The 27,386-nt window shown below is 35.2% G+C and overlaps 1 protein-coding gene across 3 annotated transcripts in view; it reads left to right on the top strand.

Annotated features, from left to right (window-relative positions):
• LOC138706098 (uncharacterized) overlaps window positions 1-27,101 on the top strand; it is a 69,205-nt gene extending 42,104 nt beyond the window's left edge. For all 3 annotated transcript variants that reach the window (XM_069835058.1, XM_069835057.1, XM_069835056.1), the window contains exon 2: window positions 513-27,101. In XM_069835058.1, coding sequence (XP_069691159.1) covers window positions 538-4,380 — 3,843 coding nt within the window. In that variant the 5' untranslated portion in view covers window positions 513-537 and the 3' untranslated portion in view covers window positions 4,381-27,101. The remainder of the gene's footprint in view (window positions 1-512) is intronic.
• Window positions 27,102-27,386: the final 285 nt, after the last annotated feature.

Raw genomic sequence — 27,386 nt, 5'->3', positions numbered from 1 at the left:
ATGGCGAGTTAAACAAATGCGGGTTTTTGCCTCGCGAACTTTCGTATGCAAAGTGACAACTTCTATCTGTTAGAACTGCTGATTCTCATAGAAATCATCACTCTGATTTGAGATTTGTTTTCAAAATGTTTCCATTGCTTAAGGTTTTAGAGTTAATCGTGAGTTTTGAAATGTAATTAAAATATTTCTAGTACATAAATAACATCTATGCTAATTAAACACTAGTATGACGTACTTTGAAATTTAACTGAATTTTACTAAAAATTACAGTGCGTTTGATTTACTATCATAGGAGATACGACATGATAATGTTTAACGGTACGGAAAATAGATTCCTCATCTCTTAGCTCGGCAAGGAAAGAACTAAAATGGCTTAAGGACACTGTTTACATGATCGAACTTACACCACAAGTTTTGTAATAGATGACAAAATACTGTAATTATGCAATTTATCAATAACTTTATTGAACGTAATTATGAAGTAAAATAAATTATTCTATTTCGTTTTGCAGAGACATCTAGTTAAGAAGTGGCAAAATGGCACACTTCGAAAGAAGAGGAGGTGTCGCTGACGGGGCAGGTCAGAGTTTCGAAGTCAAAGTGATAGCGCTTTTTTTCCTGCGAGGACACAACAAGTGTAAACAATTTCGAATAGCTTCCAACATGGAGCACTGTGGAGCCTTCGACGATATAATTTTCCAATACAAGCAAAACGACATCTGGCATACAAGCTTCCTGCAGCTGAAACACAAGAAGAATCTATCACTGCCACTCAAGTCCTTCCACATGTCGGGAAACGACTTCGATCTCTTTAAATACCTGCAGTCCTACCACACTATCCTGAAGTGTTCCTCGTCGACCAGCAGCCATCCGGTGTTCGATGCCAACTTGGATTACTGCTCTTTCTACCTCTACACTAATGCAGTGTTCAACACCAAACGACAACTTCAACATGGACAATTCCTCCATGACGACATACACAACTCCGGAGGAGGCAATGGATTCATCTTCGGATTTAGCGAGGACAACAATGAGGACAAGTTCATAATCTCACTCTTCAAAGACCTCCATCACTGCCAAGAGTCGGTGAAGAATATCTGCGAAAGGAACAGAGACAATGAAGTGCTTGACGACTCAATGTTACTTGAAATAGAGGAGTTGGTGAGATCTGCAAAGAGATCTGAGGTCAAGGATCTACTGGAAAATGTGAAGAAACAGCCTACAAGAGAATGTCTAGAAAATATGATGTCAGATCTGGATTTTGTGTCTGTTAGTGGCTCATTTCTTAAGAATGTGAAAGTGTTAGATGGACAGTCAGGAGTTGACAGTTTGAATGACTTAATCAGAAAAGAGATATATGAGATTTGTGGTACTGATCAATATGAGACTAATGAAATCTTTAATGAGCTAATTCAACATGTTGAATGGTGGTGGAGACATGGTACTGAGTATCTCACAAAAAATACGCAGTTCTGGAACGACATGATGCAGTCGCGAACTGATCGAGTGTGTCAGCTCTCGTCACACAAGTTACAGCAATTGGACAGCTTCAATATATGTTTTCGAGACGCACAACAATCACTGTTGTCAGAAACCCCCATCAATGTTGTTGCGGATAAATCCTGTACAATGTTGAGTTGCATTAAAATCCGCCAGGCATTGGAAATAAGTCGTAAAAGAAAATATATCTTCATAGATTTCATAACTCTGCAACATAAGGAGAAAGAAATTTTATCTTTGTGGCCAACTTGTTGGTGCGATACTTTGGTTGTAGATTGTGGAAAATATGAATTATTGGGGGAAAGTGTGCTCGTACAAAAATGCAGTGCCAGATATGGACTAATAATTGTGAGCAATAATATTATTCCAGACTTCGGTTTGGTCCATTTCGATGTTTGTGGGTTTAAGGAGCTGGATGAAAGAACACAAAGAGGCATTTTAGATAGAAACATTACTTTTCAAGGTTATGAGGTGCAACTTGGTGTTCTAAGTTTTAAAAACGAATGCATTTTAAACACTATAACAGCTGATTTAGTTTGGGAATTAAGTCAATTAAAATGTCCAAAAATTGGACTGTGCCCCAGAAAGATAGACTTCAAATATATTAAAAGAACTCTGTGTGATCCTAATGAACCAGTAGAATCTACATCGAATCGTGCAATTTACACTCATTCTTTGTTGTCCATAAATGAAAGAACAATTCTCTTGTCAGCTGATCCTGGAATGGGAAAGTCAGTATTTCTAAGACATATGGCTCTTCAGACCAAAGAGGCGAATCCCACTCTCTGGATAATTGCAGTTAACTTGAATGAACATTCGGCTGATCTCGATAAACTCAGTGATTCAGACTGCTCTGTTGAGATGGCAATGGACTTTTTGTGGGAAGTAGCAGGAAAGCATCATGGCTGCGATTTCGAGTGGACTTTATTCTGGCACACTGTTCAGACTTCTGGAACTTCGGTCGTATTGCTGGATGCATTTGACGAGATCAGTCCTACTTATACAAAAAAAGCTTTACATTTGATTAAAGCTATTTCCAACAGCAGAGTGGGAAAATTGTGCGTTGCATTTCGACCTGTTGTGAGGGAGATGCTGGAATCGATGTTGCATGTTAGTTCATTCACTTTAACTGCACTTTCACATCAGGATCAAGTGGAACTTCTTTATTCATTATGGATTCAGTATGCCGATAAATCATTTACTCATTCACAAATGCAAACTCTAACTAAAGATGAGGTGAGGGATATAAGAACGATTTTCGGAAGTAAATTCTTTGAAGGAGATGCTTTAAAAAATCTAGATTCATATTCAAGATATGTATTATCTCCTAAATCTAAATCAGATAAATTTCCTGATTCCTTTTGGTCTGTACCATTGCACGTAACCCTTCTGGCAACTGTATATGAATCATATGTAATTGTATCTATGAATGATGGCTGTATGTACGCACCTCAGAAATTCAATATCATAGACTTATATAGTGCATTTGTAGAAAAGAAGCTCGGCATCTATTGCAGAGAGAAGAAAGATGAGGCCGAGGAACTGTCAGCTGTTTTGGACGATAATGAGATTCTGCGAGAACAATTCATGGAGAACCATGCGATGGCTGCCATAGTTGCCTTGTTACCACCAGATGGTGTGAGAGAATTGCACGACAAAGAAATTGAATTGAAAACAGCAAAATTCTTGAAACGAATTGAGGAAGGGAAAGAGAAAAGAGGAGTTGTGGTGAAAGTTATAGGTGGTAGGCCACACTTTGTGCATCGCACATTTGCAGAATACTTTTGTGCTATTTGGTTTTCAAAAAATTATATAGAAAACAAAGAAGTTCTAAAGAAATTATATTTTTCTCCAATGTCCGTGGTTTTTAGAGAAATGTTTGACAGGATATTGAGTGACAATTGTGAATTGCACCAACACATACTCAGTTATAGACTTGAAGAATTTCTTCATGTTGTATCAGATTACATACACGAAGTGGATGCAGGTGGTAGAACAGCACTGCACATTGCTGCTGTCTACCAAGAACAGTTCCATATAGTAAGAGGTGCATATCCTTTGTGGACATTTGTGGACAGCTTGTTACATCATGGTTCCGCTACCACAACTGTCGATAAATTGTTTCATATGACTCCACTGGAGTATGCAGAAAATGTTAGAAATCTCTTGTCCTTAAGAGAGATGTTTCGATCCCCAGATTTCGAACCGAGCAATAATAGCCTGATGATGCTGTGTCAGCACATGAGTTGCAATTGTAATAGCAGCATACGTGAAGATCTAGATGCTGGACAGGGTTTACTCATATCTGTAGAAGCCGGGAACTTCGATGTGGCTTTCCACCTCCTGAGATCTGGCGTCTACAGCAACGTTAAGGATGGATGCGGGAATACTGCTCTTCACATTGCTGTTTGCAATAGCATGTTTGAACTAGTGCGAATGTTAGTGGAAGAATGGGGTGCCGATGTCGGAGCTCGTAATCAAAATAATCTCACTGCTACTGACGTGGCTGAAAAGTGTGCTGTACGGAGGAGTAGGCATTCCATCCCTCCTCTGGAAAAATGTATGTTTTACTATTCTGAGGAAGATAGTATAAACTTACCCTATCGTAACTGGAACCTTCTTAAGTCGTACTATAATTCAGAACGTACTAAGTTGAATTATAAGACATTATGTCCTTGTCACTATGAATTTGTATATTGGCACATGGTTGCACAGAATTTCATTAGATGCATTTCACGCTTAACATTAGAATATATGACAGAAATTGCATCTACGAACTCCTGTAGCTTTGCTGAAAATATTGGAGATGTTATTGCTACTACCACTACCACCACCACCATCACCACTACTACTACTACTACTACTACTACAACAACATAGAGTTCCTTTATTTACATATGTATAAGAGTTTAGACAATTGCATAATCCAGAAACTGGTGTATAAGGTAAGTTTGGGTAAGTGCATCCCCTAAATATGAAAGTTGAACTTTGGTGCATAGTAACACCTGAGCCCTTCGTAATTTTAAAATAAGATTTTATTGATATATTAAGTGGTTAATTCTGTGAATTTTCATCTTGTCAGTTGTGTAAATGGTTGAAGCATGTTCTATGAAACAATAAACACCATTATAATGTTGAGGGTATGCAGTTGCCCTGTGACATGGGGCAAGAGCATCTCAAGGCTGTAACTTTTCATGGTAAAGGATAGGACATAATCAAGGAGCAAATGCATATTTTCTGTTCTTTGAGGTACAAATGTACATTTCAAATTTGTTTTATTAATTTTTTCTGATCAGTTATGTATTTCGGCAATAAACGGTGTTCTGAGAGTAAGATTAATACTCTCGAGATGGCAGGACGAATCTCAAATGAACTACAGAGATATGGACTGAAGTTGCACTTGCCCCAGAAATGCACTTACCTCAACTCATCTTACTAAGGTTCTTCATTTCATTGCTTAGACATTAACATGCTAAAAATGAAAATACTTAGTAAATGCCAATTTCTGGATCATAATACATCCATTGTAAGCATGCATTATCCAAACTTGAGACAGTGAGACAAGTGGACAGCTTCAAATACTTGGGGTGTACTATAATAACATAATTTTCTACCAGGAAGTCAAAAAGACGATAATAATGACAAAGGAAGCTATTAATAGAAAAAGGAGTATCTTCTGTGGACCTCTGGAAAAAGAACTACTAAAAAGATTGTGAAGTATTTCGTGGCAATATATTGTGCAGAAACATGGACGTTATGACGAAGTGAAGAGAAACTACTAGAAACATTTGAAATGTGGACATGGAGGAGATTGGAGCTTGTGAAATAGAATAAACAATGAAGCTCTGCTAGAATGAGTGGGCGAAGAAAGAATATTGCTGAAACTGATCAGGAAGAGAAAAAGGAGTTGGGTGGGTCACTGGCTAAGAAGAAACTACCTACTGAAGAATGCAGTGGAAGGAATGGTAAAAGGGAGAAAAGTTCGTGGCAGAAGATATCAGATGACAGATGACATTAAGATATATGGATCGAATGCGAAGGCTGAAAGTAGGAAAGATTGGACAATGCAGTGAAAGACCTGCACTCGGGCAGGAAACTATGAATGAATCCCAATTTCATTATCGACTCTGCATAACTCGAGATTCATTTACATACAGATACTTACCTATCTACCTATGTAATTACTAATTTACCTAACTCAGATGCTGTGGTATGGAAAGTTTTTTAAAGACATTTTTATTATTGCACAAATCAGCACCGAAATTACTGGAATGATAATCATCATCATCATAATCATCATTTCATAATCAACTCTTAGATGTGACATGAAACTCCAGACTTAGGAAATAACTGCAACAATAATTATTGTCGATTTGAACTGTGTATAACTGCTAATTAAATGTCGAGTGGCTAGCAAGCACATTAACAATGGTCAGGTTGCGAACTTGAGTGTGTTTAATTTTTGAAGTCTGGTGTTCTGGTTATTCTGATGGAGTACTTCACTGGCATATTCAGATATACCATGATGAATTTAAATATTTTTTGTAGTTTACTTTGGAGGTATAAACTATAACAGAATGACAACTCGAAGAGAAAAAAGTGAAATTCAAGCAATTTCAAGGAATATAAATTTTATTCAAAACCGAAATTGCTAACTAATTTTCATAAACTTTCATTGCATTTATATTTTGGTACCTGAGTTGCAATGTAATATGAATACTTTACACAAAGTTTCAATGGAAAATAATTGTTTATTATCAACTAACAAAGCTTTCTACATTAGAAAAGCTTTTTCTGCTTCTACTGATAAAATGGAAGCAATTTATGAACAATATCACTTGACTCTAAATCTCTCACTGTCTCTCGCACACACTTTCCTCTCTAAAATTTGGCAGCAAGGTGGTTTTCCCTATTTCCACATCCAATTGCTTCAAGTGAGATGCTTCTACTTGAGTGAAAACAATAGACAAATATTTGCCATGACTCGTGATCATTTAGGGTCCATTTTGCACATTCCACAGAATAAGCGAGGAAGAAAATATTAAAATTTTACCAGACGAAAATGAAAGAACATAATTCTAAACAATTCAAAGAATGACGGAAACCAACAATGGATATAGACAAGTGTATAAAAAGCATCAAAATGTAAAAATATGCTGAATATGACTAATAGATCATTAAAATAAGCTCTATCACGATAAAATTCTCGAATGTGCACAAATATGCTCAAACAAAGTGCCTTGATTTAATTACTTTTTCATAAAATGGATTTCTGTATACTTGAGCAACTCATTGACCTTAAAAAAATACAGTACTAAATCATAAAAATACTAGCCTTACTGATGGCTCTTACAAATAATTTTTAACAATGCTTCTAAATCATTCTGGTATAATTTGTTTATATTACTTTTGTTTTGCAAATGTAATTATCAAGTGACTTATACAATGAAAATTTTCATATTGCTTTCACTTATTCTGTTAATTATTTATTACTGCACATATTGGTTTTATTATTGCATAACTTGTGTATGACTACACACTAAATAAAAACCTGGTGGTCATGATTATTTCAATGTTAGATATGGGAATTCAATTCCTGAGGCAAACTATTGTAAGTTTTGCTGATCACACTACTAAATTTCGGGAGTGTATTTAGATAGGCTCCTGTCAAAAATATATATCTTCTTTCTGTAATACAAGGAATATACAGTGAGAAGTTCAAGTTTTTCCCTCATGCTTTCATTGAAGTCGAGGAGAATTATCTTTTACGAAGGAATAGAAAACACGTGCTAAAATGTGTAACCTATATATTGGAAACATTTTGTAATTCACAATTCAGTGTTTAAAAAATTGAACCTGAAATTTTCCAAATATGTAATTTGAGCTAAATATACGTCTACTTTTGCATGGTTTGAAGAGCCATATGTCAGTTCAAAATTCCACTCTTTGTAACCAAAATCTCATCTCATAAGTAAAACTGCCTTTGAAGAAGATGCATACACTATTGTATAGGCTCTAAGAAAATGGCGACATTATCTAATAAGTAGATCGTTCGTTTTAATCATTGAATAACAATCTATGTATTTTATGTTCGGAGAGAAAAACAGAGAACAAATAAAAATTAAAAGAATACTGTGATGTAGATTAGAATTAATTCCTTACAAATATGACATTTTATATCGACTTGGGAGAGAGAATGTAACAGCTGACACTTTACCCAGAATTTCTTGCATTGTGTATACTCACGAGAGATTATTTCAACTTCATAATGATGTGTCATCCAGGTATTACGAGAATTACTCACTCGGTACGAAGTCACAACCTACCCTCTTATATTGAGGATATACTTTAAATTAATTCTCGTTGTCGACTTTGTGCCAAAATGAAGCCGACATTTTTCAGACAGAGCCAAAGAACACTCAAGAAAGCTACTGCACCATTCTAAAGAATCAGTATTGATTTTAAAGGCCCAGATTATTTTAAAAATAGTAGATGACTTTTCTCGATTTCATTTTGCTATATTCAGCTCTGACATAATGTCCAGAACAGTAATAATAGAATTAGGGCAGTTTTCTATTTTTGGATTACCATCACATTTCATTCAGATCAACGTTATTCTTTTATGTCTGAGAAGTTAAAGATTTTCTTCATTCCATAGGGGTAGCTATTAGCCATTCTAGTCCTTATCATCCTCAAGGAAATGGTCAAGTGGAGTGCTACAATGGCGTTATATGGAAAATTGTGCTGATGGCTCTAAGATGAAAAAATGTCAATATAAGACTGTGGGGAACAGTACTCCCTAATGCTCTACACTACATACATTCTCTTCTATGTACTGCAACGAACGATTCATCCCATGAAAGAATGTTCCGACACAAACATCAATATTCAATATCTTGCACTCCGGGGGGGGGGGGATTATAACAACATACATAATTCCGAAATGAACCAAAAATTTTTAGAGGAAAGGACAACTGAGGGAATGTTTTGAAATATATCAGAAGAAACTGAACTAGAAGACTGTCATTCATAACTGTAGTCCCCCAAGTGTGCAAGTTGAGTTAAACTAAAGTGGATCAGCTGGAAGTTCAATTTCATCAAACAAGAGTAGATCATCTAGACCTAGAGGAAAATAAAACTGAATTACCAGAATTAAATAACGAAATGCTCGACATAAAGCCTTAAGAGCATTGAAAAGGATCAGATACAGCCACCTGACAAGATACAGTCTCAGCCTGAAAAATAAAAAAATAAATGAAGGGGAGAATGTAATATAAGATTTGTTCATACAGCAAGTTTGTGATGGTTTGAGAACTGTTTGAAAACTGTTCCAACCTCACCTATTGCGCATGATCAGTTTGAAAACTAATTTCAAACCATCCGTGATTTCAGCTGTACGAACGCATTTCCAAACTGGTTGGAACCACTGCCGTCTAGATAAGTGTTTGAACTTAAGACAGCAAAATCAATTAATTAAAATATTGTGATACTTCAAATGAGAGAGATTCTCTGCTACTGGAGGAGAGGAGTTCGATCCGGTGCTGTGGATTGAACTTCGGTGTAGCTCAATGGTGAGAGCGCTTGGTACTTAGAACCAAGGACCCGGGTTTGATCCCCGGCGCCAGAGCGAATTTTTCTCCTCTAATATTAATTGTTACCATAACAGATGTATTCTGTAGGACCAAAAAAATAATAATCTTTACGTGGATTCTTCGAGCAACATGAAACAAAAAATTAGAGAAGCCTTTGGGTCTCTCAGCTGTGCTGAAGTTCTCCATGCAATCACAGATGTTAGGAGGAGATCAGTACATTGTTTAGCACAGGATGGCGGAGATTTTGTACACTTACTATGAAGAGTGTACATACATAACATACAGCATTTCTCAGAAGATACCATTTTTGTTGCTTTGTGAGTAAAGAATGAAAGTCAGAAAAAAAAAGTTCAGTAAAAGTTGTTTCTTTTTAAAAGTAGTTTTCAATTGTACCTTCAATGACCCATGTTCTCATTTGAAATTTCGAAGGTGACCACAGGTACCCCTACTTCCGGTTTGTTATGGGAAATTATACTACCACCAATCAATTCTTTATATAGGTTTTGGTTATCAATTTTTTTTTATGAACTACCAGTATCATATAGTTTTCGAGAAAAAAGGCTTATACAGGTGGTCTGAAACTTGTTCGAAACACCCAGTATACTAAAACTTTAAACTTGATTTTCTGTAACTTTAAATTTTTCAGAGTTCTGCCCCACTTTTCTATACTAAATATCATCCAATAGTTCTGAAATTTTTACAGTTCGTTTAGATCATTGTTGTCTACAGAATCAAGGATGCATTTTCTAAAATGTTCACATGTATCGAAATAGCATCAATTCCAATATGTAAATTTTTATGTTCTTTTAAACCGAAATTTAAAATTCTATAATTTATTTAGGTGTAAATATTTTCAAAAACCCTTGTTTGTTACTAATTTTCAGATCTTTCCCTACAGCATATGTAAAGCAGGTTTATTTTTCTCATGTTAAGTTCCAAAAAGTGGTGTTCAAATTTGGGCTCATTTTTTATTATTAGCTTATATATATATTTTTTTTCCTCGGACCTGCCCAACCCACAGCGCTGAAAATTTGTGTTGTAACATGTTTAAGTACATTTTACTTCCCCAAAAAATTTCATTGCATTTGGTTTGGTTCAATAGGAAAAAAGTTACCATATGAAAATTGCCTGAGTGTCCCTTTAAAAAGCAATATTGAATTTCAAGAAAGGATTTTCGATTTAGGTACACTATATGTAATCCAGAACAAGATATAATGGCGAACATATACAAGAATGATATCTCGAATGTGAAACTAAAGATAGTTTATGAAGTCGACATAGAAATTAACTACATTAAATATTAGTTTGTCAATTCATAGAGGTCCAAACCTATGAAAAAGAAAGAACGATCAAAAGAATTAAAAGGAGGAGAGAATACTCGTATTTACGTGCCCTATGATAAACAAAAAGTGATGTAGATACTTGCACTATTATTCAAAGGAAAGCATTTAAACAGAATGTCTCAGAAATAAATCCAAAAGATTTGCTCGGATGTTAATAAGAAAAAACAGAAGATTTCAATCTTCTAACTCAATTATTGAGATGTCAAATAAAATGATTTTTGATTAGGCAGTGTGTTGGTATACTATACATCATACATGTTGGACATTTGTTTACTGCCTGACATTGAATAGTTGTTCAACTAACTTGCAGCAGAATCCGAAAATAGTTCTCTAAACATTGCCTAATCACTCTGAGTTAAGTTGAGTTTACATAATTTTACCTATTAAAAATGTGGAAATCATTTAGAAAAAATAAACAAAACATTGGGAATGTCTTTTCTACAATTAACACATACCCTTTCCCTTCTTTAAACCTTTGAAAGATTGTGTAATTTTAATTATTTGGTCTCTGCTTTAACAAATTCATAGAATGATAACTTGAAAAATATTTCAAACTGGACTGTGTAGATTTTACTGGCATATTTCTTTACTCTGTGGCTACTAGCACAATTAATTTGTCGGTCTATTATTTTAGTCATCCTGTGTGTTTATTCTCAGAATTGTCAACTTGACCCTTAGACCTATTTTTATCCCACTTATTACACCAAAACGTTTGGATAGCTTTTCTTCATCCTGTACGGAAAAGTGTCCGAAATATAGATCTGCCTGAAGTTCAGACTTGTATTTTTAAAGTTAAATTTCAAATATAAAGCGACATATACAGATAAATAAATCTCATTCAAAACTATGGAAAATGAGAAAGTTATACCGATTCTTTGTGTATATTAATAAAGGAAAATATGCTGTAACATATTTGGAAAAATAATATAATATATGCGTAGGTCTGCTTCAAATAGATAGGTAGAATTAATTTTAATGGTCTTTCTAAGTCAGATAATCTCTTTAAGAGCCAGTTATATATTACGTGGTAATAATATAACACTGAAGTGGAATGAAAACACTGAAGAATTCGATGTCGGAGAAAACCTACTTCATAACCATTGCTTTTCTCTACTGTCATCATAGGAAATATCAGTGCTCAAAGTCAGACCTCGCTAATAAGAAGTTGCTGTCTAAATGGCACTGGCCAACAACGATGAACAAATTGAAAAGAAAAATAAACAATGCTAAGGTAATTAGACGAATACTCATTAAAAATTTCACCAAATCTTTCGGAGTTGAAAACTTTTTCCGGTAATAAAAACACGTCGACATCTAATTGAGCTATAGATAAGTCTATATTACCGGTATGTCTAGATTGTAAAGAAGGAGTTGTTTCTTCACTCAGACTACCTTCCTGCACATTTTTTTTTTAAATAATTTATTGATCGATCAGCGCATGTAGCACTATACAGATCATTTCTAAATAAAATATAAATACAATACATGACACTGAATTGAGGGCAGCCTAGATTGGGCTCCTCAGTGAACAAAAATAATTGTTAATAAATAATTATTTACATAGATTGGTGTGATGATAAATTTTGATTATAATATGATGTCCATTGGAAGTCGGCTCTTGATTCTGGTGGGAAATGTGGACTTCCTTCTGAGAGAGTAGTGGATGGCGCCTGGAACATTTTCTAGGTTGTTATAGAACTTCTTAGCTTGTGAATGAATAAACTGTTTGATTGTGTCAATACCAGTTTCTCTGTGTAGTTGGCTGTTACGGACAAACCAAGGAGAATTGAGTGAAATTCGTAGGACTTAATTTTGAAATGACTGGATGTGTTTAATTTCACTTATTGCAGCTCCTCCCCAGACAGGACAGGCATAAAGCAGTAGAGGTCGTAATAGAGATGTGTAAAGTAGCATGCAATTTTGTAGCTTTAGAGATGATTTCTTGTTGAGGAGCGGATATAATTTAGTGAGTCTTGAGTAGGCCAATTTAAGTTTGTTGTTGATATGATGTTTCCATGATAGACGGCGATCTAAGTGCACTCCAAGATATTTTACAGCTTCATTCTTTGGTTTCCACGGTATCACGTTGGTTGAAAGATACAAATTTGTATAATACCTAATATAGATAAACAGTAGCTTAATTGGACCTGAATACACCGGAATGCCGTTCCAGAAAATAAAAACATGTTTGAAACATGAGAATACAGATGCCAAACTTGACATCCAGTACGAGTCCATTTGGCGATTGCACAATTGATAAGGTGAGTTCCTGTATATATATTTTCCAACTAAATCACTGTAGATAAATACTCACGGAAAACATACAGTGATCTACTTGTAATCTCACGTTATATTATGGGAACACAACTAATGCAACATCAGAACCAGTAACGGATTGAAGTAATTTCAAGAATTCCTCTATAAATGAAAGCTGTCCTCTCAAGCCGAGCCACCTTTTTGTCACTGTCTCTCCATGTGACCAAGGGCTAATGAATTTCCAAAAGTATCGACCAGTTTTTGTCAGGTTGTAAAATACCTGCCCTCAAATTCCTTCTTATTTTGTGTTTTTCATACATTTAAACTTAAGCCAAAATTAAAAAAAAAATAAATAAATAAATAAATCAAGCTTTTTCATGTTATGAATATTCTCATAATTTCCTTTTTCCTTTTTTATCGAGAAATTCGCTTAAATACATCTTGTTAAATTAAATTGAATTAATTTGTCTACTATCTATCGTATATGTTTGTATAGTTTGGCTGATGAATTGTATATGCTTTTAAAATGAATAGTAGTCTGTATAGCTCTACTGGTGAATTGTGTATGCTGTAAATTGAATAGTAGTCTGCATAGCTCAATTGATGAATTGTATATGCTGTAAATTGTGTAGTAGTCTGTATAGCTCAACTGATGAATTGTTTATGATTATAAATTGAATTAATCTGTTTACTTTGTATTGTATATGTTTGTATAGTATGTATAGTATGGCTGATGAATTTTATATGCTTTAAATTGAATAGTAATCTGTATACCTCTATAGATGAATTGTTTATGTTTGTAATTTGAAGTAATTTTCATGATCTGTATTATTAATTTCTGTATATCTCAACTGATTGAATTGTTTATGCCTTAAATTGAATTAACTTGTTTTGTATTATATTTTATAACTCAACTGATGAATAATCGTTTGTATTGTACATTTAATAATCTGATTGGCTATGTACTGTATATTTTTAGTAGAGCCATCGATGTAGCTCAGTTGGCAGACTCGCTGGCCTGCTGATCTGGAGCTGCGCTTGGGCTTGGGTTGGATCCCACGTTTGGTCCCATTAGTTTCTTCCGAGGTTTTCCCCAGCCGTGGGACTGATGCTGGATGGTCTATGGCGAGTCCTCGGCCTCACTTCATTTCACCCCCTTTGATCTGATTACCTGGTTGGATTTTTTCAGAGGTTTTCCCCAACCATAAGACAAATGCCAGGTAATTTTTTGGCGAATCCTCAGGCCTCATGTCATCTCACTACATCTCGCCAAAATATTGCAAAAAATTATAGAAAATTGCAAAATTGTAAAATATTGTAAAAATTGTAATTATAATCTTGTACAATTTTGACTTGTTTCACATCTTGAAGCTTCATTGCTAATGTAAGTTCTATGGAATATAATAAATGAAATGAAATGAAAGTTACTATAATTTGAGAAAATAAAATCCACATATTTTTATTCACAATCATGTAATTTCGTCAAGATAGCACAAAATCGATTTAACACATTTCTTGTAACAGTAGTGTTTTTCGTTAATGCGAAAAAGAGTGCCCCAAGTTATACAGATTATTACAATTAAAATCACACTAACCAGTAATTTATTATGGCTGCTGCAAAATGGTCTAAGGCTGTCTAAGATGGTTAGGCCTACTATGTGAATTCAGTTATATCCTAAATTAATGTCATGATAACCAACAATAGAAATGCAATTTGGCAATAAGAAAAAATGAAAATTCACTACTCTTAAGGGCAAAGAAAATAGGGTTCCCAACTTTGAATCGATGCATTCCAGGACAACTTATACAAGCCCAGAAAAAAGTTCTTGAACCAAAACGACAATTGAAGAGCAATTTGTACAGCTTTTATTTGGCATTAACATATACGAATAAAGTATAATCTATCATAATTAGTTGGTATGACCATTTTAATTTAATATGTTATTACCTTAGGCTACATGCTAATGACATTTCAAAATTTAAGTCAAAATAATTTATTCACTTACTTAATTGTCACAATAATTGGTAAACTGCAAATTAAAAATTAATGTAGTGATAGACATAAAAATCAGTATTTGGTAACTTTTAGAGAACAAGGGCACTAATGTTGGCAGACATTACAATTGAATTCTTAAACATAGGCCTATATTATTTTATCTTGGGATATGGCTCTCATTACCAGATCTGACCTACTCTGGAATAGTCACAGAACACATGTTGAAATTTAGTTTAAACTGATTGTTTATCACTTACTCTGCTTACTATATGGTGTCTGTGGGTTAAAACTAAAAACCCTTTCACACTAGGTCTAAACATTGAAAACAGACACTGATAAAACAAAAAAAAAAAATGGATCGCCATTTAATCAATTATTTAAAAAAAACTATTTAAAAAGTATAACTTAAAAATACTTTTTTTTTCCTATATCGTTTTCATTCAGAGTAATTATCTAGTGGAATTTTAAGAATTCAAATATCTTCATGCAGCTTATCTACATGAATATCGTGCTGTAAGATCAATAAACCAGTTTTCAAACACATAAGAGACATTAAAAAAGAACTGACAATTGAAAATTTGAAAAATGTTGTAAAGCTTTGCACTCGACGACTTGACTCAAACTTATTTCTCTCTACATCACTCATGCTCAAATGTTACTAATAGAAAATTATTCTAATTCCGGGATTTCTGGGCCCTGTTTCATAAAGCTGACAAGTCCTACAGTCATGACAATTCTACAAATATGTCAGAATGTTGTAGCATTTGTTTTCTGACAGTTCTTACCTGCTTTGTTAAATACAATTTGTGAATTGTCAACAGCGTTTCATAAACATGACAGTGATAGATGAAGTATGTGTAAACATGTAAGGTCGATAGCAAATTATTTCTTCTTATTCATGTTATATTTTTATAAAAGTAAGTGATATGAGATGAGCTGATCGGATGATCTATAATGCACGCCATTATTGAATTTATTGAAATTAGTGATCACAGTTAGAAATTCAGTTATGAACAGCGAGAAAATTACAATTAATTCTAAATTTGACTAAGAAAACAACAAATGTAGCCTCATTTTCAAAGGATGCATTCATTTTTTTTTTATCCAGGACCCATTGATAATTCCATCAACTCTTGGCAAATTGGCTGCTCTCATGAAGAGCTGTAGAATGATTTCGATAAGCTATAGCTATATGCATCAGCAGTTAAGCTAATAGGCTACTGAGCTCCATTTCCCATCCAGTGTAAAAGCACATAATCGCTAGTCGCTTTCTATCTGCTCTCTATAGAATTATATGAAATATACATTTGAGAGCGCGAGGCAGAGACAAGCAACCGAGAAAAAGCACATGAGACTGCTTTCGGACCAGTAATGTCTTGCGACAGTCTTGTGCAGCGTGTGTTTTGTGGAGTAAAATACCTCTCTAAAATGTCAGAAATTAAATTCACTGGCGAAGAAGACGAACAATTGCAAGTCGTACAAGGATGGGAATATCAGTGATAACATCTGGAGGGCTACTGCTGAGAAATTAAGCAAAACAGGTAAGTTCATACTTACTTATGATACATTACAATACATTGTAAAATTTCTCTTTTACTTATTTATAATACATTAATGTAATGAATTAATTATTACTGTTGGTTAGTTTCTTCTGTGTATGTGATCTTGCCAAGAAACTGCACATGAAATACATGTACAGTCTGATCCGTTTGGGTTTGGATAATATTAATTTATTATTATAAAGCTATTATGACAGTAGGAAAAATTTCTTGCTGGTTATATTATGATTATAAGATGGGAGTTTTCATATATGACAATCAACAATGCATAATCTGAAAGGACAAATTAAAATCGTTGATGATTAAAATAATTACTACAAATCGACAGTGGGCAAAAGCTGTTCTTTGAGAGTGTTAAAAGAGTTCAAAGGGAATTTCGACGTAAGTATGGTGTGCGTAATGTACTTAAATACGATTCCATAATGTTGTGGTATCGAACATTTCTAGAAACAGGTTCTGTGTTAAAAAAAACATGCAGGAGGTCCCAGGCGAAACCCAATACGAGAAGCAGCTATCTCTTAGCTTGGTTCCCAAACTCCCCACATCTAACCCCTCCTGACTTCTTCACAGAAATCCAGGTACATTGATGATGTGAGAGTAAAAATTACTCAAACTTTTCAACAAATCACCCCTTTTATGTTACAACGGCCATGGGCTGAATTGCATCACCATTATCAGTTGTGCAGGGTGCGCAATGGGGGTCATGTTGAGCTCTGAGGAATCTCCCATCTTTCAATGTTGTATGTATAAAGTTTCAACAAATAAAGCTCAGTAGTAAATGTTTTACGGTGTTTTTATTTTATCCATATCCAAACGGATCACACTGTACCTTCTAAGCCTTTCTCTTATCTCGAACTCTGCTCTATTTGCATATCCTCCTGTTCGACTTAAAGAGTGCATATTTAGTGTTAGCGTTGTTTCCACGTCATGGGTAAAAAAACACACACCAAACACACATACCTTACACGTGCGTCAAATTTAAATATTTTCATGTTTTCCGCATTTCAGGTAGAGACTGTAAAAAAAAATGGAAATATATACAAGATTCATACAATCGCTTTAAACGCGAAAGAAAAATGTCAACTGGATCAACTGCATCACCGAAACATTCTAAGTGGGAATTTTTCCAGAGACTGCAATTCTTAGAAATGGTTTAACAGAAAGAAGTACTGCCACCAATGTTGATTCAGATCCAGCAGTTGCTTCAACTTCGGCAAACCAACAGCCTGAGAACAGCGAAGAGTGTCCAAATGAAATGTCGCAATCGCCTAAACCATTGCCGCCACGAAAAAAAAAGACGCAAAAACAATCAGGATAAATGATATTCTTGATTACTTCAAGAAACGGGAAGAAAGTAGGCAAATATTAATGCAAAAGTTAAGCACCAACACAAGTACAGAAATTGGAAGACAATGCTACTTCATTTGGGAATCATGTGAAATCCGTTTTACAGAAGCTACATTCACGATTGAAAATACAGGCTAAGAACGAAATATTCAACTTACTTACAAATGGCTTTTAAGGAACCCGAAGGTTCATTGCCGCCCTCACATAAGCCCGCCATCGGTTCCTATCCTGTGCAAGATTAATCCAGTCTCTATCATCATATCCCACCTCCCTCAAATCCATATTAATATTATCCTCCCATCTATGTCTCGGCCTCCCTGAAGGTCTTTTTCCCTCCGGTCTCCCAAATAACACTCTATATGCATTTCTGGATTCGCCCATACGTGCTACATGCCCTGCCCATCTCAAACATCTGGATTTAATGTTCCTAATTATGTCAGGTGAAGAATACAATGTGTGCAGTTCTGTGTTGTGTAACTTTCTCCATTCTCCTGTAACTTCATCCCGCTTAGCCCCAAATATTTTCCTAAGAACCTTATTCTCAAACACCCTTAACCTATGTTCCTCTCTCAGAGTGAGAGTCCAAGTTTCACAACCATACAGAACAACCGGTAATATAACTGTTTTATAAATTCTAACTTTCAGATTTTTGGACATCAGACTGGATGATAAGAGCTTCTCAACTGAATAATAACACGCATTTCCCATATTTATTCTGCGTTTAATTTCCTCCTGAGTGTCATTTATATTTGTTACTGTTGCTAAGATATTTGAATTTTTCCACCTCTTCGAAGGATAAATCTCCAATTTTTATATTTCCATTTCGTACAATATTCTGGTCACGAGACATAATCATATACTTTGTCTTTCGGGATTTACTTCCAAACCGATCGCTTTACTTGCTTCAAGTAAAATTTCCGTGTTTTCCCTAATCGTTTGTGTATTTTCTCCTAACATATTCACGTCATCCGCATAGACAAGAAGCTGATGTAACCCGTCCAATTCCAAACCCTGCCTGTTATCCTGAACTTTCTTAATGGCATATTCTAAAGCGAAGTTAAAAAGTAAAGGTGATAGTGCATCTCCCTGCTTTAGCCTGCAGTGAATTGGAAAAACATCAGATAGAAACTGACCTATACGGACTCTGCTGTATGTTTCACTGAGACACATTTTAATTAATCGAACTAGTTTCTTGGGAATACCAAATTCAATAAGAATATCATATAATACTTCCCTCTTAACCGAGTCATATGCCTTTTTGAAATCTATGAATAACTGATTTACTGTACCCTTATACTCCCATTTTTTCTCCATTATCTGTCGAATACAAAAAAATCTGATCAATAGTCGATCTATTACGCCGAAAACCGCACTGATGATCCCCAATAATTTCATCTACGTAAGGAGTTAATCTTCTCAAAAGAATATTGGACAAAATTTTATACGACGTCAACAAAAGTGATATTCCTCGAAAGTTACCACAGTTGGTTTTGTCCCCCTCTTTAAAAATAGGTACAATTATGGACTCCTTCCATTGTTCTGGTACAATTTCCTTTTCCCAAATAGCAAGTACAAGTTTATAAATTTCGCTATGTAATGCACTTCCACCCTCTTGTATTAATTCTGCTGGAATTTGATCGTACCTGGAGACTTGTACTTTTTCAGATTTTCTATTGCAATTTCGACTTCTGAAAGCGTGGGTTCGGGTATAAATGGCTCAACAGTTTGTATTTCAATTTCGTCTCGATAATTTCTATTTGGCCTATGTACATTTAGTAGTTGCGCAAAATAGTTTTTCCATCTGTTTAGGATTGATGGAGAGTCTGCAAGCAAGTCACCATTCTCATCTTTGATCACGTTTATCCTTGGCTGATATCCGTTCTTAAATTCCTTTATACCCTTATATAAATCTCGAATGTTTTTATTCTTACTTTTTGTTTCTACCTCATTCAGTTTTTCCTTCAAGTAATCTCTCTTTTTATTCCTAAGTGTACGACTTGCTTCCCGTCTTTCATTGAAATAATTATCTTTATTCTCCTCAACTGGATCCTGTAAGAATTTCAATTTTGCCTGTTTCCTTCTTTCTACTACCATGCAACAATCTTAATCAAACCACGGTTTCTTTTTCTTAGTTTCATAATAACCTATGCTCTGCTCAGCTGCAATTTTGATACTATCTCTGATATTTTCCCACACTCTATTAACATATAATTCTTTCTCAACTTCGTCGGAACTTTCTAAAGTGGCAAACTTATTCGAAATTTCGACCTGATAATTTTGCTTAGCTTCCTCGTCCTTTAATTTCAAAATATTGAATTTAGTAATATTAACTTGTTGCTCTACTCGCTTGGCTACTGATAATCTTTCTCTTAATTCTCCAATCACCAAATAATGGTCAGAATTACAGTCTGCACCCCTGAAAGTTCGAATGTCTACTATACTAGTATGTCTCCGTTTATCTATCAAGATGTGATCTATTTGGTTGTGTGTCAATCCATCTGTAGAAGTCCAAGTATATTTATGTATATCCTTATGGGGGAATGTTGTACTTTTGACAATTAAATTTTTCGATGTGGCAAAGTTGACTAATCTAACTCCATTGTCACTACTAATTGCGTGTAGGCTCTCTTTTCCAATAGTTGGTCTAAAAATATCCTCCCGTCCTACTTTGGCGTTGAAATCCCCCAATAAAATTTTCATGTGATATCTAGGTAACTGATCAAAAGTATGTTCCAATTCCTCATAGAAACTATCCTTTATATGGTCGTCTTTCTCTTCTGTAGGGAAGTGAGCATTTATAACTATGATGTCGCACCATCTACCCTTAAGTACTAAATATGATAACCTGTCACTGATAAATTCGACCTTTTTTACTGCTGATTTTATTCTTTTATGAACAAAGAATCCTGTTCCTAATTGGTGATTATTGTTTCCTTCCCCATAATACAACAAGTAATCTCCTATTTGTGATATGCCATTCCCATCTAACCTAACCTCTTGTACTCCCACGAAGTCTATTCTATTCTAGCGAGTTCTTTTGCTACTAATGTTAGCCCTCCTGTTCTATAAAGACTAGTTACGTTCCAAGTGCCAAATCTCAAAACCTTATTCCTTTGCTGTGGTTGTGCCAGAGAATCAGTCCCATTCCGAGGCTTATTGTAGGGATTCGTAACAAGCTGTTTTTTACGGTGATGGGTTGTTAGCCCTTCGCCCAACCCCCAAGCTGGAGGACCACCCCTTATCGGCTGTCCACGACTGCTTATTCAATATATTCGCAGCTACCCTCCATATCTGGAGGCCGTCTCCTCTATCCGCAACTTGAGGATGCGCCATGCCGTGGTGATAAGGACCCACAATACATGGACGAAATATTCAACGTTTAAACAAAATATAAAGTAATTGAGATGGATATGCTAGAAGAAAGATCACTATCAAGTGGAATATCCAACCCAAGTACTTCTATGCCAGCATATTCTCCTTCAAGTACTGCCTCGCCTCCGAACCAACTTAACGGTGCAGGCACAGAATGCTACACAAAATAAAGAAAATTATTATGATGATTTTTGTGACATAGTTACTAATAATACAATATAAAACTTATCATAAAGTGAGTGACAGTTTTTCTTGTGCTGTTGTATCGCCTTTTGTTTGTATGTCTTTTTCTATTAAACTCAACACATAACTTAACCAAACTGTTTTTGATTCAATCTAAAATAACTCCTGAATTTATCGTCTACTAATAATTAATGATTCATTATTTGTTAATAAACAAAAAAATCCTTCTTCACGTTTTGCTTTGAATATAGAACTCATAGATATTTTTTGCTTCTTTCGCAACACATAGTACAATAAATCATCATCATCATCATCATCATCTTTTCTTCTTCTTCATGCAATTTTTCGAAGAACTTTTGTAGTCATGTTTAAATATTTGCACTTATTTTCTCAACAATCACTTCTAGAATACTGAGAGTTGCTGTGTCAGTTTCGCTTGTCGCTTGTCTCGGTCGCAATATCAATTTTTGTATTAGCGACAAGTAAGAGATGTCTCCGTCTCCTGTCTCTGTCGCGTCCACCCAAATAGTACCTTTAATTCTAGTACTCACTTCAGTCGATTTCGCAGCAGCCGTAATAAGTAATCAGTTTGTATGAGGTAACTATTACGTATTTCACTGATGTCTTCAATTTTTATTTCTGTGAAATTAGAACCGTGATAGAAATACATACTACATAATTGTGCTCTCTTACCATGGATCTTCATTTGTTCCCCGATGACCATTCGAACTGAGTTTTCTCTCATCTTTCGGTTATATTTACACGATAACTTCTCCTGGAAGAATGTTGTGTTCTTCTTTAGTCGCAATGACACTTTTTACACAATAAAAACGCACATCACATAAAAATATTACACGATAGTGACATGAACACACAGATTCAACCAACACGTCTTGTAGGTTTGAAGTTGCGCTAATTCGAGTTTTCATCGTTGAGATAATATGCACATGGAGATCATAGTTTTGGAGTGATTATATATATATTTTTTTTAACAAAAAAAAAAGCCGCCCTAAATAATCACAGCACAGATCACAGTCTAGTCACGTCTAGTACGAGTATATACAATCACGAAGCTCAATAGGTAGTAAATATGAATCCATAGGTAGTTGCTAACCACTAGGATAGCTACTATTGCCTCATCGCAGACAATGCGAAATACAGAGTGGGGTAGAGCAACTTGCTTATTTCAATTTGGCACCCTGAAGTGACGGTTGCTCCGAGGAGGGTGGGGGTAAGCACATTCGAGGGGGCGGGGCGTAAAGTTGTAGCTCCGCTTAGTTTAGTTAGCATCATGGAGTGGACGAAGCTGGAGTGCGCGTTCGCTGTCGAGGCATACTTTTCTAACAGTCACTCAATCATCACCACGCAACGTGCATTCCGTACCCATTTCAATATTGCGCCCCGTGGTCGTGTTCCTGGCCGGCAGTCGATTGTTTCATGGGTAAACAACTTCAGGGAAACTGGTGATGTGAAGAAAAAAACCTGGACTTCCACGAACAGCAAGGTCACCACAAAACATTGACATGGTAAGACTTTCTGTTGTACGATCCCCTCAGCGCTCTGCTCGCAAACATACGGCTGCTCTTGGGTTGTCTGCTCGTTCTGTGAGGCGAATCCTTTATGAAGAACTGAAATTTCATCCCTACAAATTGGCGGCAACACTTCCCAGGACGCCTCATCTCCTTGAGGGGCAATCTGCACTGGCCTGCACGGTCGCCTGATTTAGCCCCCTGCGACTATTTTTTATGGGGCTATCTAAAATCACTTGTTTACAACGATCGTCCTAGGACCCTGGCTCATCTGAAGAACAACATTCGTCAAGCTGTCGCCAACATAACCGTCGATATGCTGGAAAGAGTTGAACGAAATTTCCGAGTTCGATTAACACAATGTATTGAGAATAATGGACGCCATCTGCCTGATATCATCTTTAAAACTGTGTAAACATAAAATTTACATGTTGTACTTGATGTTGTTCAAAGAATTAAATATACATCTGCATTATTTTTGTTTTAATTGAATTTCTAAATAAGCAAGTTGCTCTGCCCCACCTTGTAGTACCTGCACAGTCTATTGTTCCTAGTACCCTCATAAACTCAAGCTTCATGACTGTATATACTAGACTGTGACATAATTGAAATTCGTACAATACAAACGTCCCTGACAAATAAATACTGATAAGCGTAATTACTAAAACCAGTTATTCCTAAAAACAGCACTTAGTACTGTCCGCACATCTTATCTGGGCAGCTAAAAGAGAGAGGCGCGGGGTGTAGCGGGATCACTTCTAGCCGTAGCGGGGTAAGAGAGGGAAGGATGTTCTACGAGGCGGGTAAAATACATTTGCTTGCTTAGTGTGATCTGTACTTACAGTAATTTTGCGTTCTGTGAAGACATATTTATGCAATTGCCGGTAGTAATACGAGATGCAACAAGGTTATATGCGCCTTTTATACTCGAGATTGCCGGTTAGATCTTGGTCGAGGTCGATGGCATTTAAGTGTGTGTAAATGCGACAGGCTCATGTCGTAGATTTACTGGCATGTAAAAGGACTCCTGCGGGACAAAAGTCCGGCACACCAGCAACGCTGATGTAACCTCTGCAATTGCGAGCATCGTTAAATAAACCATAATTTAATTTTAATATAGCGTACACAGTAAGGAGAGGGAGTTAATAAGGCCAGTGGTTGTTTGTTGCTATCAAGAGACAAAAGAGAAATATCTTACTTACTTACTTACGACTTTTAAGAAACCTGGAGGTTCATTGCCGCCCTCACATAAGCCCCCATCGGTCCCTATCCTGAGCAAGATTAATCCAGTCTCCACAGTAATCATATCCCACCTCCTTCAAATACATTTTAATATTACCCTCCCATAAATGTCTCGGCTTCCCCAAAGGTATTTTCCCTTCAGCATCCCAACTAACAGTCTATATACATTTCTGGATTCGCCCATAAGTGCTACATGCCCTGCCCATATCAAACGTTTGGATTTAATGTTTATAATTATGTCAGGTGAAGAATAAAATGCATACAGTTCTGCATTGTGTAACTTTCTCTACTCTCCTGTAACTTCACCCCTGTTAGCTCCAAATATTTTCCTAAGCATCTTATTCTCAAATACCCTTAACCTCTGTTTCTCTCTCAAAGTGAGAGTCCAAGTTTTACAACCATACAGAACAACCGATACTGTTTTATAAATTCTGACTTTCAGCTTTTTTGAGAACTGACTGGATGACAAAAGCTTCTCAACCTAATAATAGCAGGAATTTCCCCTATTTATTCTGCTTTTAATTTCCTCCGAGTGTCATTTACATTTGTTACTGTTGCTGTACTATGTTCTAGTCATGAGACATAATCATATACTTTGTCTTTTCGGGATTTATTTGGAAACGTATTTCTTCACTTGCTTCAAGTGTTTTCCCTAATAATTTATGGATTTTGTAATACGTCTGGACGACACCAGTGATGATTATGATGATGATGATGATGATGATGATGATAATGAAGAAGGGAAGAGGAGGAGGAAGAAGAATAAGAATATTGATAATGACTGTATGTGAAAGTGAACTTTTTGGAAAGCCAACAACTACAGACCTGTGCTTCTAGTTGAAAGATTTCATGCATCGCTTACCATCAGTAGCTCACTGCCAGATACGAATATTGTAATAATTGGAGCTGTGATCATACTGTATAGCACAGTGAAGAAGAAAAATGTAATTTATTTATGTTTGTTATTTTGTGAAACCATATACTTTCACTTACCATGTCCAATGAAATGCACTGAAATTAAATACCGAATGATGTTTTTGTAACTGTACGTACAACTGCTGCAGTGATGGTCAGGTGGCCAGCAGATAGCTACTGGGCAGCGAGAGAGCACTAAGGAACCCAGGTGCCTAGATAAGTTACGCGGACAATACATTCCATTGATGCGACAGAAGTCGGCATTTAAGACTTCGTCGTGTTTAATTTATTAAAAATTGCTAAATTTAAAAACTATCTCATCCTAGAAATAATGTCTGGGTTAAAGTGAAAAATACTCTGGTGCAGTTTAAATACTTTTATTTCGGACGATTTAAGTATAGGTAAACTGGCATCGATTATAGTCCCTCTACATAGAAGAGAGCTCTTAAAAAATGTGGAAATGCTTGTTCAAAAACTTTTTGTAAGGAAAACGAAAAGAAAAATCAATTAATTATTAATCTCTTTCGAAAGAGTCACAGAGTTATCATTTTTTTTATTAAAGACATATCATCATAATCATCAATTCGTCACCAGAGACGGAAGTTCAAAATTATAGACCAATCTCCTTACTATCTGTTTTTACTAAGATAATTGAAAAGATTGTGCAGAAGAGGCTTGTATCATTTTTAACCCAACATAATATAATTGTTGAAAACCAACGGATTTTGTAAGGGTAAATTGGCAACTATAAACTTTTTAAAAAGAGTAAATGAATCTATCGACAAGAAAGAAATAGGAATAGGATTATTTTTAGACCTCTCAAAAGCATTTGATCTAGTGGATCACACTATTTTGTTATAGCAATTAAAAACTATTAGAATTAGAGGCTTTACACACAGTTGGTTTACTTCTTACCTGGAAAATCGTGAACAAAGGACAGAGATCACTTGTAAAAGAAAATGGTGAATTAATAAATTACCTGTCTGAGAAAAAACGTATAGGGTATGGTGTTTCACAGGGCTCAATTCATGGACCAATTCCTATTATATATAATATATAAACGATTTAGAACCATCATATATCACTCATGGAGGACCAACTTTCTTTGCAGATGATACTAGTATCTTTTTATCAGGAAAAGATGTCAATACCATGCGTTTTCTTATAGAAAGGACAATAAATCAACTAGTGGTATGGTTTGAGAGAAACAGAATGGTAATGAATAAGTCGAAAACGATAGCCATTTCTTTTCATCATTCACAAAACAATAATTCTGAGTGGCCGGTCATAGAGTATCAAAATGAAACAATTCAATATTCTAACAAAACAAAATTTCTTGGTACATGGCTAGATGAACATTTAAAATGGTCTGTACACCTTCAGGAACTAGGTAAAAAATTAAGTAAAATTTGCTTTGCCTTGTGATTACTAATAAGAGCATCATCTATTGAATCTGCTCGCACATTATAGTTTGCATACTTTCACTCTATCCTAAAGTATGGTATAATCGTTTGGGGTAATTCACCTAATGCAATTCAAATATTTAAACTACAAAAGAGAGCTATTAGAGCCATAGTTCAAGTATCTCAAACTACCAGCTGCAGGCCATTCTTAAAAAAAATTACATATCTTGCCATTACTCTGTATTTATATTTATGAAACCTTAAATTTTATCAAATATAATTTGTATAGCTTTCCTACAAATTCAGACACACACCAGCACAATTAATATAAGAAATAAAGATAATATTTTATTGAAAATTTTAACACAACTCTACATAAAAACAGTTTCATTCATGCTGGTCTTCTTGTGTATAATGGCCTATCAAATTATCTTAAAGAATTATCTGCACATCAAAAATTTAAGAAAATTCTTTACAGATTTTAATCAAAAACTGCTTTTACAGTACGAACGAATTTATTTAAAATTACCATAACTGAATAGAAAAAGAACGCCTTACTTCAAAAATTTTATTTCTTCTTTTCCAGATCCTGACTTCGAGAAGGATGTCTTCTCATGAAGGACCCATTGGTCGAAATTGACTCCAGACTGCTAAATGAGATGTAATTTGTCTTGCAAAAGTGTTATATCTGTTCTTGTGGTTGTTATTTGTTAATGTTGAAATTATTTGTAATTAATGTTGGAATTTTGTATGTTGTATTTTAGTTAATGTAGGCCTACTATGTTGTAGCTTAGTAATTATGTGTTACTTTTGAGATGTCCCAAATCATGTATGTGATCGGTTGGATGCAATAAATGAATATGAATATGAATAGTTACCGTCGTCATCATCATCATCATCATCATCTACTTCAGTGACTCTTGTTGGAGATGCTGATTTTGCAGTGTTAAAACTGTTTGTAGGAAAATGTTTATATTTCAATATTTAATTGGTATGCAGAAGTTAATATAGTAGCATATTATACCTCAAAATCAGTGAAAATTCTTCTTAAAAACGGAAAAGAGGAAACTTTTCCTTCATGTTGGGCTCATTGTTATTTGACATAAATGAGGATGTTAGATTTTGCCATCCTTTGGATAAGCGAGTCTT

The sequence above is a fragment of the Periplaneta americana genome, chromosome 9 (genome assembly GCF_040183065.1).
Source record: "Periplaneta americana isolate PAMFEO1 chromosome 9, P.americana_PAMFEO1_priV1, whole genome shotgun sequence".
NCBI lineage: Eukaryota > Metazoa > Arthropoda > Insecta > Blattodea > Blattidae > Periplaneta > Periplaneta americana.
The sequence above is the reverse complement of the archived record's forward strand: the minus strand, read 5'-3'. Positions and strand labels throughout refer to the sequence as shown.